This window comes from Sinohyriopsis cumingii, unplaced genomic scaffold (assembly GCF_028554795.1).
Source record: "Sinohyriopsis cumingii isolate HCF-2022 unplaced genomic scaffold, ASM2855479v2 utg000940l, whole genome shotgun sequence".
NCBI lineage: Eukaryota > Metazoa > Mollusca > Bivalvia > Unionida > Unionidae > Sinohyriopsis > Sinohyriopsis cumingii.
Window position 1 is genome coordinate 1,308,384 of NW_028315945.1, and position 17,837 is coordinate 1,326,220.

The 17,837-nt window shown below is 34.9% G+C and overlaps 1 protein-coding gene across 1 annotated transcript; it reads left to right on the plus strand.

Moving 5' to 3' along the window:
• Positions 1 to 1,600: 1,600 nt before the first annotated feature.
• On the plus strand, positions 1,601 to 12,989 carry LOC149772982 (lewis-type alpha-(1,3)-fucosyltransferase-like). The gene is made up of 3 exons (XM_089947004.1): positions 1,601 to 1,735; positions 7,090 to 8,339; positions 11,438 to 12,989. The coding sequence occupies exons 2-3, from the start codon at positions 7,116 to 7,118 to the stop codon at positions 11,498 to 11,500; spliced, it is 1,287 nt and encodes a 428-aa protein (XP_089803130.1). The 5' UTR covers positions 1,601 to 1,735; positions 7,090 to 7,115; the 3' UTR covers positions 11,501 to 12,989.
• The last annotated feature ends 4,848 nt before the right edge of the window (positions 12,990 to 17,837 follow it).

Here is a 17,837-nt window from a genome sequence, read left to right on the forward strand (position 1 = left end):
GTACTTGTGTATGGACCGGCAGTTAGAAGGAGTTTAAGAAGAAGAAGAAGAAGATGTGACAGATGCCATCTATGTTAATATTAATATTAACATAAACCCAAAGGCCCTTTTCAGGGCCAGCCATATTTCTCGAAAAGAGATAGCCTTTCCATTGCCTACCCTTTTTAAATTTAAATTTAAATTTAAATTTAAAAAAACTTTTTTAAAAAAAAAAAAAATCCCATATTCAATTCCCCTTGTCCCTAGACAAACCCAAACTCTATTCCCATGTTAATTTCCCTTGTCCCTAGACAGACCCAAACTCTATGTTAAATTCCCATTGTCCCTAAAGTGGCCCAGCGTTTTTCTCCATGTTAAATTTCCATTGTCCCTAAAGTGGCCCAGGGGTGTTTTTAATGCTAAGTCCCATTGTCCCTAATGTGGCCCCATTTACTACTATTATTGTTATCTTCATGTAATGTACATTGTTATACTCTCCTTAAGAGGGCCTTAAGGGATAATAGTCCTTGACTAATGAGTAACCCTCTATAAATAAAGCATTATTATTATTATTATTATTATTATTATTATTATTTAGCTTTCCTCAGTTCTCTTTTCAAATAATAAATTACTTTTTTTACGTGGGTATTTATGTTTTATTGGAGCTTGGTTGTCAAATACATTTAACAGAACTTTTTCAAAATTAAGATAAACAGAGTTGACAAATGCAGAGTCATTACTGGAAGACGGGGACAGTAAATAATGCTTTTTGTAAATCATTTACAAAAGTCAATCACATAAAAATCTTTAAAATAATTCTATACGATGTTTTCTCTTCCTGGTTGCACAACGCAGTGTCTCGTAACTGAGTAAAGACCAAATTATGAAAATCACTGATACCAATAAATACCTTTAAGGTTTTCATACATGTTACCAATATATACCTTTAACGTATTCATACATTGGCTTTGTTTATTTGTAAGAATGAGATCATCCGTTCTTAAACATGTAGGTTCTTTAATTAGGCATACCAGATCCAAACTATCAAATATATCGTGCTGTCATCGGGATTTGGAAAGGTCCTGCATATCAAAATTTAGGTCACCAATGATATTAAGGTCTTCACACTTTACTAACTTTTGTCAAGCGGGTATACAAGATTATCCGAAAAATACTTTTCATTTATCGGCGAGGGTCAATACACAATGGTGTAACCATTTAGTATTCTTTAGATACATCAAATAAGTAAACTGCACCAGGTGCTCGGATTCTTTTTTTTTTTTTTCTTCATCCTGCGTGCAGAATATAAACTCAGATTACTTATGGTAAACATGTGAAACAAGCTTAGGATGTTGACAGTGTGTACCACACCAAATTTTGCCTTCGAAAATGACAAACGATCGCCGCTGACTCGTCATCCCTCCTAATATGGCAACAAATAATAGCATTTGCATGCGTCCAGTGATTTAAATTTATATTGTGTGACGAATAAATTATTGCAGTAAACCTATGTAAATCTTTAAAAATGCTTTCTGATAAAGTTTCACGCTAAAACAAGCCGAAAACCTCATCATGCATATTCAAAAGAAAGAGCGCAGAAATCTGGAATTCCAACTTTTTCGATGCAATTTCTGAAGAAGAATCTTATTCTTAATTGTCGCCAAACAATACTAAGAGTTTTTCGGTTTCGAAGAACGCGGCCATGGACATTTTCATTGGAGGGTTTCAGAAACCGTACAAGTTTCATTGATCACATGTAAGTATGTCCGGTGAAGAAAGTACCTGGTAACTTGGTAGAAAACACTGGAGCTTGAGGGAGTAGTAATTGTGGCGTTATGAAGGGCTAGCATTGGTAATGCAAAATTTAGTACAGGTGGGTGGGGGGTTAGTAAAGAAGAAATGTTTGTGAACAAATAGCTTAAAATGATGGTAATAGTGACGTCATATTTCTTTCACTTAAGCGTCATGCACCATTTAGCACTGAGTGTGTGAAAGAATAACTTAAATTAAAACAATTCCGTACTTTTTGGTCCACAAATTTTGATGCAGTATACAGAAATATGAAGGCTGGATCTTGCATGCAGTGAAAATGAAACGCCGCTGCTACTTGAAACTTATGAATAATCCATTTAGTGGCAAGGAGAAGTGGATTTTAATAAAACTTAGCTAAACTAAACATGAATTCTGTTTGTAAATAAAATACATTCTAATCAGTCTTGAATAATTATGACACTAATTCCTCAACAACAACAAAAAAAGGATCAAAACCTGTATAAAACTTTTTTCTAGTTACATGAATCTAATATACTTGTACACTGGATATATGTATTATGTTTGTTCTCATGTATGTTAGTTTTGAAAAGAAACTCGTATGATATAATCTTGCTGTGATGACATTTCAGTTAAAAAATGTAATAAATTTATTTCCAAAGAAACATTAGTATTATTTTGTATATCTGAATGAAAGTCCTTAACTATATGAAATAACTTGAGAGAATTATATTACTAAATCAAGTTTCACACAATAATTCCAGTGACACACTGTACTATTTATTTGAAGGATAAATTGGACAATGCACTATCATTTCCCTACGGCTGAATTGATCAGACATGACTACATAAATGATGCTTCCTATGGTAAACACAGGTTACTTTGAAATATGAAACACACATGGATAAATTCCAGTGGGATGTCATCTTAAGAGCTACTATATTTACATTTATTACTGCCTTTTAAAATGTAGAAATAAAGATGAAATTTTAAATTCTTCTAAATTATTATTTATTTGTCAATCTATGGGCCACTTAATGCGATAAATATATGTCTAGATGTTTATTCTGTAAGGGTTCAATGTTTTTGCATCCCATTTGGTTGGAATTTATCGGAAATTAAACCATAGATGCAGGTCACTGTTCAGAAAACTTAGCAGCAATAGAATTAGGGAGCTAGAAAGAGTTACATCCCCTGACAGTCCCATGTCTACCTACTGTACAGATTTAAAAAGGAAATGCATTAACACATTAACCCCTAGAGGTTTTTGTCATTTTTGTTTGAAATTCGAGTAGGAAACACATTTTTTGAAAGCTATTTCTGAATACATCCGAAAGCACCAACTTCCAGGTGATCTTCCAATAACAAACTGCCTAGTTGTGTTAAAAACATTGTTTTTCATTGGCTATTTGGCTCATTCAAGAGCAGAAGGGTAGAAGTTGGAGTTCTTTTTTTTTTTTTTCTTCTTAACAGACCCATTATTTTCATATCGAGACCACTCTTTATTCCAAATGCCCATCTTATCCTACTTTTTGCAAAGGTTCATCTGTCTGTTTACAGTTTATACCGGTTTGACTTAGATCTGAGACCAAAAAGTCTAAAATCCAGACACAAAATCAGATTCCGACCAAGGGCGAATTTTGGGTAGAAAAATAATGAGTCCAAAAAATGAGGTTTTTCCCTCAGTATTTTGTAGTGCAACTAGAAATTCAAGATTATTTGGTATCATTGTAGAGCTACATCTGTCTACCTTTCTATAATACCACTCACTTTAGCGTATCGTACATGACCTTGATGCTACAGAGCTCGGCAGTAGGCTACTACCTCTTGCCCCGTAAAGTCATTGCTAGAGGTTAATATGTTAAGGAAATAGAGTCAAAGTGTACCCATGCCAAAAAATGTAGCCACTTCTTTTTCAAAACGTAGAAAGTGATATTGAAACATGCCCTAACCAGACTGTAGTCCAATACAAATACCAAAACAAATCTGTTGATAATAAATATAAAACACTTTGTTGGTCTGATGCAATCAGTTTATTAAAATGTGCAGTTTTGCTGCATACAGTTCTCTCTAGAAAAAACTAGCATGTAGTTTAGACACAGCCATAAATAACCATGAAATTTAAATTGGTCACAGGACATGTGTTGTGTTATTCAACATGAATTTACAGGTCATCAAACATAGGATTTGATCCAGAAATAGTCCATGGATATCACCAAAAGGTTCCTTCAACTGACAGTTGCTGAAGAGTCATGATATGGATAAATGTTTAATATGTACATCGATATGTTGCAGACAGAACTGCAAACAATTTCTCCATTTTATGAACAGGTATATTCAGACCCACAAATGGTCCATCGTTGTCAACACAGAATGGGGGTGGGTGGGAATGTATGTCTGATTTATTAGACCAATCTAAATGTAACCCCAACCAAAAATCAGATAAAATGTGTTCAGCTCATGGTTAAAATGCACCTTACATACAATGTAATCTTTTTCTTTTTTTCACTTTTTTTTTTTTTTGTTTCTTTATTTGTTTTGTATCCACTGCTTTAAAACAAGGGGATAGGGGGCTTAAAATATGGTTGGGGGAAAATCTTCTCATGGTAAATTAGCATCTCATTCAAAACATTTATTAGAAGCTGACATGTCACATCAAAGAGTAGGTGCATAAAAGCTCATGAATTTCAGATATGAAATCTACTTTCTGTTGAGATCAATGCACATCAAACACAGGCTAGTAAGTCTAAATGTTGACCAACAGTTGCTCTACCTGGTGTTGTTTTGGGTCCTGGAAGTAAGTTATTTTTAATTAGATTATCAGCATTGCATGAGCTAGAACCCATGACCAGTCATTAATATAAGATGTTGATCCTGATTATTATATTGGTGGTTAAGACTATAATAGTAAAGATTTAATAGAAAATAGTTAATTTTACTAAGCATGTGCTTGATTTTCTGAGAAATCTAAAATGTTACATAATCTCATGAGCCCCTTGGGTGGCTCCCAATTCTGAAATTTTAATTTATGGTAGTGATAGTCAATGTAATGTTGTGTGCCAAATAAGGTTAGAGCATATGCATTTTGTTTCCCTGATGATTAAATTGAGTGGGAAAAACAGTTTATATATGGAAATGTATCATGTGCTGCTATTAAAAGTTACATCTGTCTGAAATACCAGGGTTGTAGCCAGGCCTACTTAAGTACTCATATGAGTGAAATACCAGGATTGTAGCCAGGCCTACTTAATCACTTGTATGAGTGAAATACCAGGGTTGTAGCCAGGCCTACTTAAGTACTCATATGTGTGAAATACCAGCATTGTAGCCAGGCCTACTTAAGCACTTGTATGAGTGAAATATCAGGATTGTAGCCAGGCCTACTTAACCACTTGTATGAGTGAAATACCAGGCCCAGGGTTATAGCCAGGCCTACTTAAGTACTCATGAGTGAAATACCAGGGTTGTAGCCAGGCCTGCTTAAGTATTTTTATGAGTGAAATACCAGGGTTGTAGCCAGGCCTACTTAAGCACTTATATGAGTGAAGTACCAGGGTTTTAGCAAGACTGCTTAAGCACTTGTATGAGTTAAATATCAGGATTGTAGCCAGGCCTACTTAATCACTTGTATGAGTGAAATACCAGGGTTGTAGCCAGGCCTACTTAAGTACTCATATGTGTGAAATACCAGGGTTGTAGCTAGGCCTATTTAAGCACTCGTATGTGTGAAATGCCAGGGTTGTACCCAGGCCTACTTAAGCACTTGTATGACTGAAATAGCAGGATTGTAACCAGGCCTACTTGAGTACTCATATGTGTGAAATACCAGGGTTGTAGCCAGGCCTACTTAAGTACTCATATGTGTGAAATACCAGGATTGTCACCAGGCCTATTTAAGCACTTGTATGAGTGAAATACCAGGGTTGTATCCAGGCCTACTTAAGCACTTGTATGACTGAAATACCAGCGTTGTAGCCAGACCTATTTAAGCACTTGTATGAGTGAAATAACAGGATTGTAGCCAGGCCTGCTTGATCACTTGTATGAGTGAAATACCAGAGTTGTAGACAGGCCTACGTAAGCACTTGTATGAGTGAAATACCAGGGTTGTAGCCAGGCCTACTTAAGCACTTGTATGAGTGAAATACCAGGGTTGTAGCCAGGCCTACGTAAATATTTGTATGAGTGAAATACCAGGGTTGTAGCCAGGCCTACTTAAATATTTGTATGAGTGAAATACCAGGGTTGTAGCCTGGCCTATTTAAGCACTTGTATGAGTGAAATACCAGGGTTGTAGCCAGGCCTACTTAAGCACTTGTATGAGTGAAATACCAGGGTTGTAGCCAGGCCTATGTAAATATTTGTATGAGTGAAATACCAGGGTTGTAGCCAGGCCTAATTAAATATTTGTATGAGTGAAATACCTGGGTTGTCACCAGGCCTATTTAAGCACTTGTATGAGTGAAATACCAGGGTTGTAGCCAGACCTATTTAAGCACTTGTATGAGTGAAATACCAGGGTTGTAGCCAGGCCTATTTAAGCACTTGTATGAGTGAAATACCAGGGTTGTAGCCAGACCTACGTAAATATTTGTACGAGTGAAATACCAGGGTTGTAGCCAGGCCTATTTAAGCACTTGTATGAGTGAAATACCAGGGTTGTAGCCAGGCCTACGTAAATATTTGTATGAGTGAAATACCAGGGTTGTAGCCAGGCCTATTTAAGCACTTGTATGAGTGAAATACCAGGGGTGTAGCCAGGCCTACTTAAATATTTGTATGAGTGAAATACCAGGGTTGTAGCCAGGCCTATTTAAGCACTTGTATGAGTGAAATACCAGGGTTGTAGCCAGGCCTACGTAAATATTTGTATGAGTGAAATACCAGGGTTGTAGCCAGGCCTATTTAAGCACTTGTATGAGTGAAATACCAGGGGTGTAGCCAGGCCTATTGAAGTACTTACATAAGTGAAAGGCCAAGACATTTTGTTGAACACTTTTGGAGGAAAAGTAATTTCAAGACTTTTCTCTTTTTAATAATGGTATCCATATTTGGTAGAAAATGAGATTGATTGAAATAAACTTTAATTCATTCCATATCAGAATCAGTTTTGTTGAATTTGGTCAAATTTCATTGAGAGGTTCTTAGAACTGGTAGACTGCAGAGATGAAGTTGTCTAAATGTTATCTTCTGTTTTTAGCAACTGCTAAAACTGAAAATTAAATTTGTTGCTTCTCTTTTCCCTGTGAAATGTGATGAAAATTAATTTGTTATTTTTTCATTTGACGTTTAAACATTGGAGTACATTTTTTTCAGTTAAATTCACGTTTGCTTTTTAGGGAAAGGACTCAGAGACCGGAAACAGATGGTGATTTCTACATATTGCAAATTGATGATGAAGATGATGTGCAGAAATTTGTATTTGAGACGATTCAAGAATGTTTGTTTTGTTTTGTTGCTGATTTTTGCATTTCAAATTTTTTATTTAACCCATTTACTTCTCACAGATGATCGTTTCACTAAGAATTTTGAAATTTTTTATGCCTCTACGAGTGAAAAATTTATACAGAAATTTCCCAATGTCAAATGGCAGAATAAAACTGTGAAAAAAATACTCACATGGACAACATTTTTCAATTCATGGGAATACTTTGAAGATGCTAAGACAAATTGTCTACCAACATGTCCTTACAACTGTACCGTGACAAAGAACAAATCTGAAGTTTTAGATAGTGATGCAGTAATTTTTCATCCAAATGATGTCTGGAAATACAAAGGAATTCCATCATACTTCTATCAGAGTCTGATTGATCTACCGAAGGTCAGACATCCCAATCAGGTATATGTTTGGTTCAATATGGAACCAACAATATTCTTGTGGGGGAAGGATTTACCCAACTTTTACAATTGGACAATGTCATATCGCAATGATAGCACCATACATATGCCCTATGGGAAGTTCTTTGAATTAACTGAGGAGGAGAAACGAGCAAGAGCAAAGAATGTTTTTGATTCTCTAAAAAAGAAAACACGAATGGCTGCTGCTTTGATCAGCAACTGCTTTGACCAAACCTATCGGTACAGAATAATTGGAGAACTTAGGCGTTATGGAGTTAACATATCTGTATATGGAAAATGTGGATCTGGGAAGATATGTTTCAATGAGGATGGAAATCGGGACAAAAATTATCAGTGTATGGAAGATTTTCTGAAAACATTTAAGTTCTATTTTGCCATTGAGAATAGTCACTGTAGAGACTATATAAGTGAGAAGTTCTGGATGGTTTTATCTAGAGACCAAATTCCAGTGGTTGCATGGAGACAGCATCTGAAGAATTATGCTCCACCTGGGTCTTACATTAATTTATTTGACTTCCCGTCATTCAAGGAAGCGGCAGAATATCTTCTGGAGGTGGCCAACAATGAAAGCTTGTACAACAGTTACTTTAAATGGAAGTATGAGTACAAGGTGGGAGGGGAGCTGTGCAACTTCTGTAAGATATGTAAAACCCTGCATACACCATTACCAGCACAGGTGTACTCTGATTTAGATGGCTGGGTTAGAGATGACACATGCAAAAAAACTAGTGTAAGTATTTCATATGGAAGAAAATGTTCCACTTCAATTAGTTTGAAGGTTCTCTGATTGCACTGTCTGACAATTATCAGAATTAAATGGGTTACTGGGCTAACATGAGAACAGCCTTGGAGCCTATTATATTCAGTAGCCTTGTAGCCTATTATATTCAGTAGCCTTGGAGCCTATTATATTCAATAGCCTTGGAGCCTATTATATTCAATAGCCTTGAAGACTATTGTATTCAGTAGCCTAAAAATGGAACTTTCATATAAACCTTTTAGTTTTGAACACTTCCAATTTTTATTGTTGCAAATTTTGATCATTATTCTCCTTTCAGAAATATTGTCATTGTTATATAGTAAAAGAAAAAGTAGTACAAGTCATGGAATCATAAAGAAGCCTGGATTCAACGTATGGTAGCCAAGATCCATCATCTTGGTTTCCTCTGGACTCTATGCACTTCAGTGTTAGATAGAGCATTCATTTGAGAGATTTTTCCTTCAGGAGAAATTCTGTTTGCAAAAGTAGGTTTTGATAAAATGATTTTAAATACTTTAATTTGAAATTTGTAAATTTGTATGGATTATCTTTATCCTTTCACTTAGTATATGACATTGTTTATAAAATGGAGTCAGTGTGCATCAAAAAGACATCTATAAGAGATTCCAAGTTTTGTAACCTGTCTGACTAAAATTATGAATTTGTTCTTCAATCGATCCTTCACATCATGATAGTAAGGGAAATTCAAATCAGTTTTATAGTGAGGGAAAACAAATCATCTTGATAGTGAGGGAAGACAGCTTGATAGTGAGCGAACAACAATCAAATCAGTTTGATATTGAGGGAAAACAACCAAATCAGTTTGATAGTGAGGGAAAGCAATCAGATTGGCTTGATAGTGAGGGAAAACAGCTTGATAGTGAGGGAAAACAATCAAATCAGTTTGATAGTGAGGGAAAACAATCAAATCAGTTTGATAGTGAGGGAAAACAATCAAATCAGCTTGATAGTGAGGGAAAACAACCAAATCAGTTTGATAGTAAACAACCAAATCAGTTTGATAGTGAGGGAAAACAACCAAATCAGTTTGATAGTGAGGGAAAATAATCAAATCAGTTTGATAGTGAGGGAAAACAATCAAATCAACTTCATAGTGTGGGAAAACAATCAGATCAGCTTGATAGTGAGGGAAAACAATCAAATCAGTTTGATAGCGAGGGAAAACAGTTTGATAGTGAGGGAAAACAATCAAATCAGCTTGATTGTGTGGGAAAACAATCAAATCAGCTTGATAGTGAGGGAAAACAATCAAATCAGTTTGATAGTGAGGGAAAAAAGTTTGATAGTGAGGGAAAACAATCAAATCAGTTTGATAGTGAGGGAAATCAGTTTGATAGTGAAGGAAAGCAATCAAATCAGTTTGATAGTGAGGGAAAACAGCTTGATAGTGAGGGAAAACAATCAAATCAGTTTGATAGTGAGGGAAAACAGTTTGATAGTGAGGGAAAGCAATCAAATCAGTTTGATAGTGAGGGAAAACAGCTTGATAGTGAGGGAAAACAATCAAATCAGTTTGATAGTGAGGGAAAACAGTTTGATAGGGAACAGTTTGATAGTGAAGGAAAACAGCTTGTTAGTGAGGGAAAACAACCAAATCAGTTTGATACTGAGGGAAAACAACCAAATCAGCTTGATAGCGAGGGAAAATAATCAAATCAGCTTGATAGTGAAGACAGTCAAATCAACATGTTATCAAGTAAGAACAGTTCAGCATAGTAGTGACACTAGACACCATGCTAGTCACATCATTTTTGTAAGTAACTATTGCTTCATACTTTATTATGTTACTTTTGGTTACAAAAATTGTGCGTGTGTGTGATTTGCATTTTTAACATAGCTTTAATGCTCTAACCACTAGGCCACTGGAGCAGTGGTATAAAGATATATATATATATATATATATATATATATATATATATATATATATATATATATATACATGTGTGTGTATATATATATATACATGTGTGTGTGTGTGTATATATATATATATATATATATTCAGTGCTATCAGCCATATCTGTGCATGTAAGGTTTCTGTCTCCAATATTGAACCAAAACAAATACCGATTTCGACCGATTGCAATATTAATTTTGGATGCACGGGATACCACCCCCATGTTTTCATGACTCACAATATGTCGGCCTATTCTGTGCACAACTTTGAAAAGATGTAATGTTTATCCATCAGGCTATAGAAATGAAATACATTACTTTGGACTGTTTCTGACAGCAGTTCAGTCAAAAAATTCGGTTTATAGCTAGTTTTACAAAATTCAATGTAATAATGCCAATAAATGGCAGAGATATTAAACAAACTATACCGATCTTGTAAAAATATCAGTAAAGTTCAACATTTTATATAAAAAAAAAAATAAGCTATTATGTGGAAGAGAAATAACAGTGAATAGGATGTAATGTGTTTACGTCTTGTTTATGGGGAAAAATTACTGAAGAATTCAGAAACAGACTATATGCCGGGAATCTCGTTCTAGCGGCAAGTTGACACATTGGCTAGCATACGATTTTGTACATGTTGGACAATTTCTTGCAAAATTGAAAACTTGGATTAAGATGCAAAACAATTTTAAGGTAAACATTTCCTTCTTTTAAATAATGTATTTGTATGGTTATAAAAGATACATAGTAAATATGATTTTCTAGGTTACAGGTTCAAGAAGGTAACAGAGTGGGTCTTCATGTTGACATTTAGAAATCACATTTTCATATGCATTCCGAGTCGAAATGTGGATATTTTTGTACACTTTTTGAATATCACTTTTCTTTATTAAAGTACGATTACTCTTTCTTAATACAAAATGGATTTTTTACCCAAAATAACACATGATCCAATGTTTGCAGAAATGATGTATCTTTGCGCAAAATTACCCAACGTGCACAATCGGCTGACATGGTGGTATATATATATATATATATATAGTTTAAGCATCCATTTTGATAAAATGTGCTTGACAATATTTTGTGAAGATTTCCTCTGTTTGTTGGGGATTATTATGCCTCTATGTTTCCTGTTTGATTCATTGCAGGTCAACACTCTTATTAGCAGCTACATCCGTAGAAAGCTTTATGACATTGGACTGGTATCATGACTACTGGAGATATTAGCATTCCCAATCATGTAGTGATGCCATGCCAGATAGGGAATTCCCTCGAGATATGTGCCGTGCCAAGCCTACCTTTATGCCATCACAGACATGGAATTCAGAGAGCAAAGAGTTGCAGATTATCTCAGCACAACCATACAAATCTTGACAGACTATTGCAACTTTCTATCATTGGTATTGTGAACACTATTAAAATCCCATGGAACATGTACATGTAACCGTTATGAAGTCCCAGGTTAATTAGGTCAGATGGTTCAAAAATTAAGTTTTCTTTTTCTCTCTCACTCCACATACTTCCCTGTACACCTAAATGTTACAAAGTGCCAGGTTCCTTTAGGTTATATGGTTCAAATTCAGTTTTCTTTTTCTCTCTCACTCCACATATTCAATGTATTATCCCTTATGTATGAGAGAGAGATCAAGGGGAAATTAAAGAGGATTTCGATGAAATTCGTAACAATGTTTAATTCATTTAGAAGACAGGGATTATTATTATTTTTATTGATATTTGATTACAGTGCTAATGAGTAATCAGTGGAAATTCATCACAGATTTAGAGAATGTAGAAGTGATATCCTACAGTTGAGACATAACCTTATATTGAAACAATATATATGCATATTAATGCTCTATGGACAGATTACAATTTGATATACTAACAGTATTGGTATATCAAATTACTTTGTACCTGTTAGTGTATATATATATATGTATATATTGATGTTTAAAACAACAGAAATGAAAAGTAACTTAAACCTTGTCCATTATATGCAGGTATTTGATATGGCAGCTTTTACTGTATCTTCATGTATACATTACTAGATTTCACTGCAGAAATCCTCTGACACTTACGATTGATCTCTGTGAGGACAATCTTTTTACTAACTTGTATTGTAGAAACATTTACATTCTTTCCGTTGCAATAAATATTGATAAGGTGCCAATGGTTATTAATGTATTATTTATATCATATCTCATCTTAATGCGTATAAAACATTTACTTAGGAATATGAAAATCATTTTTTATACTTTATATCATGTATGTGTAAGTACTTACTTACACATATTTATTACATACATAGAGTATGTAGAGAGAATCTTTATACTTGTATACATATTATAAATTTGATAAAAATTATTACAAACGTCAGTGGTCTACATTGGTTGAAAACATTGTATTCATATGAAAATTCATTGTCCCACTTCCAGTCTAAAAGCAAAATTACACAAGATTTTGCTTCAGAATTTTGAAGCTGTACATGAATCAAAACAAGTCATTTATTTAATCTTTTCATATTTAAAATGTTCTTTGTATGACATCACTACTATGTCTTATTTCATCATCAGTATTTTTAGGTCGCTGAGGTTTAATCATAATAAAACCTCATATCATTTAAATTTTACTGTTGATTTTTGTAATTCTTAATTTTTTTGTACTGAGAATTTTATAATAAACTATTGCTTCCAAATAAGTAGCTGGTATGCCTTTGTCATCAATTTTTTTTATTTTCTTCTTTTGTAATGCGCCTGATCAGTGGAACTCTTTACCTTTAGATATCATTGCTAATTCTAAATTTATCTTTCATTTCAAGTTGCTACCTGATGTTATATTATTGCATTAATCTGAGTTGAAATTGGACATATATTGTTATTGGTATGACTTTCTGTCATATTGCCATTGGTATGACTCTTCTGTCACTATATTGCCATTGGTATGACTTTTCTGTTATATTGCCATTGGTATGACTTTTCCTTCATTATATTGCCATTGATATGACTTTTCTGTCACTATATTGCCATTGGTATAACTCTTGTGTCATATTGCCATTGGTATGACTTTTCTGTCATTTTGCAATTGGTATGACTTTTCTGTCATATTGCCATTGGTATGACTTTTCTGTCATATTGACATTGGTATGACTTTTCCTTCATTATATTGCCATTGGTATGACTCTTCTGTCACTATATTGCCATCGGTATGACTGTTGTGTCATATTGCCATTGGTATGACTTTATGTCATTTTGCAATTGGTGTGACTTTTCTGTCATATTGCCATTGGTATGACTTTTCTGTCATATTGCCATTGATTTGACTCTTCTGTCACTATATTGCCATTGGTATGACTCTTCTGTCACTATATTGCCATAGGTATGACTTTTCTGTTATATTGCCATTGGTATGACTTTTCCTTCATTATATTACCATTGGTATGACTCTTCTGTCACTATTGCCATTGGTATGACTCTTGTGTCATAATGCCATTGATATGACTTTTCTGTCATATTGCCATTGGTATGACTTTTCCTTCATTATACTGCCATTGGTATGAATCTTCTGTCATTATATTGCTCAGTTGTTGTAGGGTTTAACGCCATTTTTCAGCACAAGATAGGCTATACATGGCAGTCAGTATAACTGGTGGAGGAAGAACCCTGGGAACCCCAGGAAGAACCACCGACCCACGAGAAGCTACTGGCAAGCTTTCTCATGCACCCACATTAGCCGAGCCTAAGACTTGAACCCATGCAGACAGAGGTGAGATGGCAGTGATCTGGAATGGTGAGTGCTTTAGACCACTCTGCCACTCAAGGCCCCATTGCTCAGCTCAGTCTGAAAGGGTGTGAAAGAAATCTTATTGAATGAAGTCAGTTTTCTGTGAGTTCTTGGGTGTCTTAACATTCTTGGTATCTCAAGATTTATCTGGCACAAGAGAAACATCAAAATTTGTTTGTGGACAAGTTTTAAAACCAAAAGGATACAATAGTAATTCTTTCATTTTCACTGGTTTCATTTATGTGGTTTCCAAAACAGCACATTTTTGCTGGCACTTAAATTTTTGGGTATGGGAAGAGGTCTTATTGTTCCCTTGGTAGAATTATCCTTGTAGGTATGGGAAGAGGTCTTATTGTTACCTGGGTAGAATTGTCCTTGTAGGTATGGGAAGAGGTCTTATTGTTCCCACCTCTATAGAATTGTCCTTGTGTATATATTATTATTATTATTATTAAAAAGTATCTCTTGATTTTTACCCAGGGCTCAAAATTAATGGTAATCTACTTTTCTGCAGTTAGTGATTTCGCCAGCAAATCACTAAAACCCCCCCAAGTCTCACTAATCCAATGAAGCAGTGGACACCACTGGCTGCTGTAATAACAGTTACAAAGTGGTCATGAGTTGGTATTCTATTGAATGGCTAATTGATTGGTTATTTTATTAATTAAGTACCTATCAACATCCTGCACTTGAAAACTGTATATGCAGAAGTATTTACATGGTGTGCAGCCACCACTGAAATGGCAGAAATTAGACCATGTGAAGAGAAAGCGTGATTGCAAACATACGTAGGATATTAGACAAAGTACCAGAAATACTGGAAAATGAACACAGATGGCTTAAATATGACCCATGAGAGACTGATGTTGTGGACATTCTGTACTAAGTATTCAGAGAAATATGAAAATGACCATGGTACATGTTTTCGCAAGCCTGGTTGGTGAAATGCAGGTGTTATTAGTTTGTGTGGATGTTAAAGAATAATAAATGTTGAATCAGAAACTAAACTGGTTTCTGTTTGAATTTAGTAGCATCAGTGAATTTAGGCAGGGCTATAAAAAAATTATTTCAGTGATTCTGTGGGTTATTGACAAGAAATTATAGTTTTAAGCCTTGTATAGCTGTTTCTGCATATGTGTGTCAAAGAAAAAGTATTTGCATTTGTGCTAGTTTTTGTACACAGTGCTATGTGTGCCAGATTTATATTATTGCTTTGTATACACTGAACCATAATACATATTTTTTAATGCTTGTTTCTCACCATGGGGGATTTGCAGTTCTTGTCAAAATTGCAAAACTTAAGGCTTTTAATGTATGTTTCTTTAATTCACATTTTGGTGCTCCTGTATATCACTGGACATTTTTTTTAAATGTTAGTAAAAAAATGTAGGGTCTCAAAAATCCTGCCTCCTACAATGCCTACTTGCAATGACTTGTCTCTTTTGATAGAGAAACTATATGACATCCAAACTATCTGGATGCATCCAGTAAAAGGGAGGCAACCCAAGGTGTTATGCATTGATAGTGAAGTAGTTATCCAACTAAATGAAAATAAGCCATAATTCTCTTAGGTCCCATTTACTTTGCACCATAAAACCAATAACATATTGGAAGTGATGCTGAACACCAACGAACCATACCTCTCTATAGGCCTAACAAAAGTACTTCGTTATGCAGAATGAACAAGTTTAAGCATTTATAAAAATGCAACAATAAAAATGCATGACAAGTTCTGCCTGTTAGAGATTAATATCTATTTCTAGACTTTTATGAGCTCACTACAGAATTTCTAAAAAACAAATTACAGTGACCAACGTTTGCCACAGTTCTCCAGGAATCAATTGCCGACTACATCAACCTGTAAGTTAAATGTGAATCCTAATGGGTGGCTGACCAGTGCTATTGCTGGAAAGATGTGAACCATAATGTTACCACAAAATCACACTTAAAGCTTGTCTGAGTTTATGGTTTTGACAGTCCAGTAGCTAGGCAATTGTCATAATATTGTCAGAACTTGTGGCCCTGTTGGTCTGACAGCTTGGTAATATCTTAATGTCAGAGTTTGTGGCCCCGATAGTCTGACACTTAGGCAGTTATCATAATATTGTCAGAACTTGTGGCCCTGTTGGTCTGACAGCTTGGTAATATCTTAATGTCAAAGTTTGTGGCCCTGATGGTCTGACACTTAGGCAGTTATCATAATATTGTCAGAACTTGTGGCCCTGTTGGTCTGACAGCTTGGTAATATCTTAATGTCAGAGTTTGTGGCCCTGATAGTCTGACACCTAGACAGTTATCATAATATTGTCAGAACTTGTGGCCCTGTTGGTCTGAAAGTTAGGTAACATCATAATATTGTCAGAGTTTGTGGCACTGATGGTATGACACCTAGATAGTTGTCATAATTTTGTACGAGTTTGTGGCCCTGATGGTATGACAGCTAGGCAGTTGAAATGATTTAGCATCTACATATTCAAATTCCTCATCCAATGACACAATAACTGAAAATCACATAAATATAAATAGCACTAAAGAGTACAACCAGGTACCTCTGGCAATTGTTTGATTGGCTGTTTTTATCATAATCAAGTTGTAGGCATGATACAGTCTTGTCATAAATGGCAACTGATTGATTGGCTGTTCTTACTGTATTCATGTTGTAGGCATGATACAGTCTTGTCATAAATCGCAACTGATTGATTGGCTGTTCTTACTGTATTCATGTTGTAGAAATGATACAGTCTTGTCATAAATGGCAACTGATTGATTGGCTGTTCTTACTGTATTCATGTTTTAGGCATGATACAGTCTTGTCATAAATGGCAACTGATTGATTGGCTGTTCTTACTGTATTCATGTTGTAGGCATGATACAGTCTTGTCATAAATCGCAACTGATTGATTGGCTGTTCTTACTGTATTCATGTTGTAGAAATGATACAGTCTGGTCATAAATGGCAACTGATTGATTGGCTGTTCTTACTGTATTCATGGTGTAGAAATGATACAGTCTGGTCATAAATGGTAACTGATAGATTGGCTGTTCTTACTGTATTCATGGTGTAGGCATGATAGTCTTGTCATAAATGGTAACTGATAGATTGGCTGTTCTTACTGTATTCATGTGGTAGAAATGATACAGTCTGGTCATAAATGGCAACTGATTGATTGGCTGTTCTTACTGTATTCATGGTGTAGAAATGATACAGTCTGGTCATAAATGGTAACTGACAGATTGGCTGTTCTTACTGTATTCATGGTGTAGGCATGATAGTCTTGTCATAAATGGTAACTGATAGATTGGCTGTTCTTACGGAATTCATGTTGTAGAAATGAGACAGTCTTGTCATAAATGGCAACTGATTGATTGGCTGTTCTTACTGTATTCATGTAGAAATGATACAGTCTGGTCATAAATGGCAACTGATTGATTGGCTGTTCTTACTGTATTCATGGTGTAGGCATGATACAGTCTTGTCATAAATGGCAACTGATTGATTGGCTGTTCTTACTGTATTCATGCTGTAGGCATGATACAGTATTGTCCGAATTTGATAACTAAGTTATACATGAAAACAAAACTAGATAAAGCCTGTAAACAAGCAATTGATGACATGATGGTATAACAAAGGATCAAAGTTGGTAAATGCTGCTGGACGGCTCTATTGGTGAAGCTTACTAAAGCAAAATAATTTCAGTACTGAGAAAAATATACAAGTTATTCCTTTTTAAATACTCAACTGGAAAAATATAAAACAAAAGTCAAATA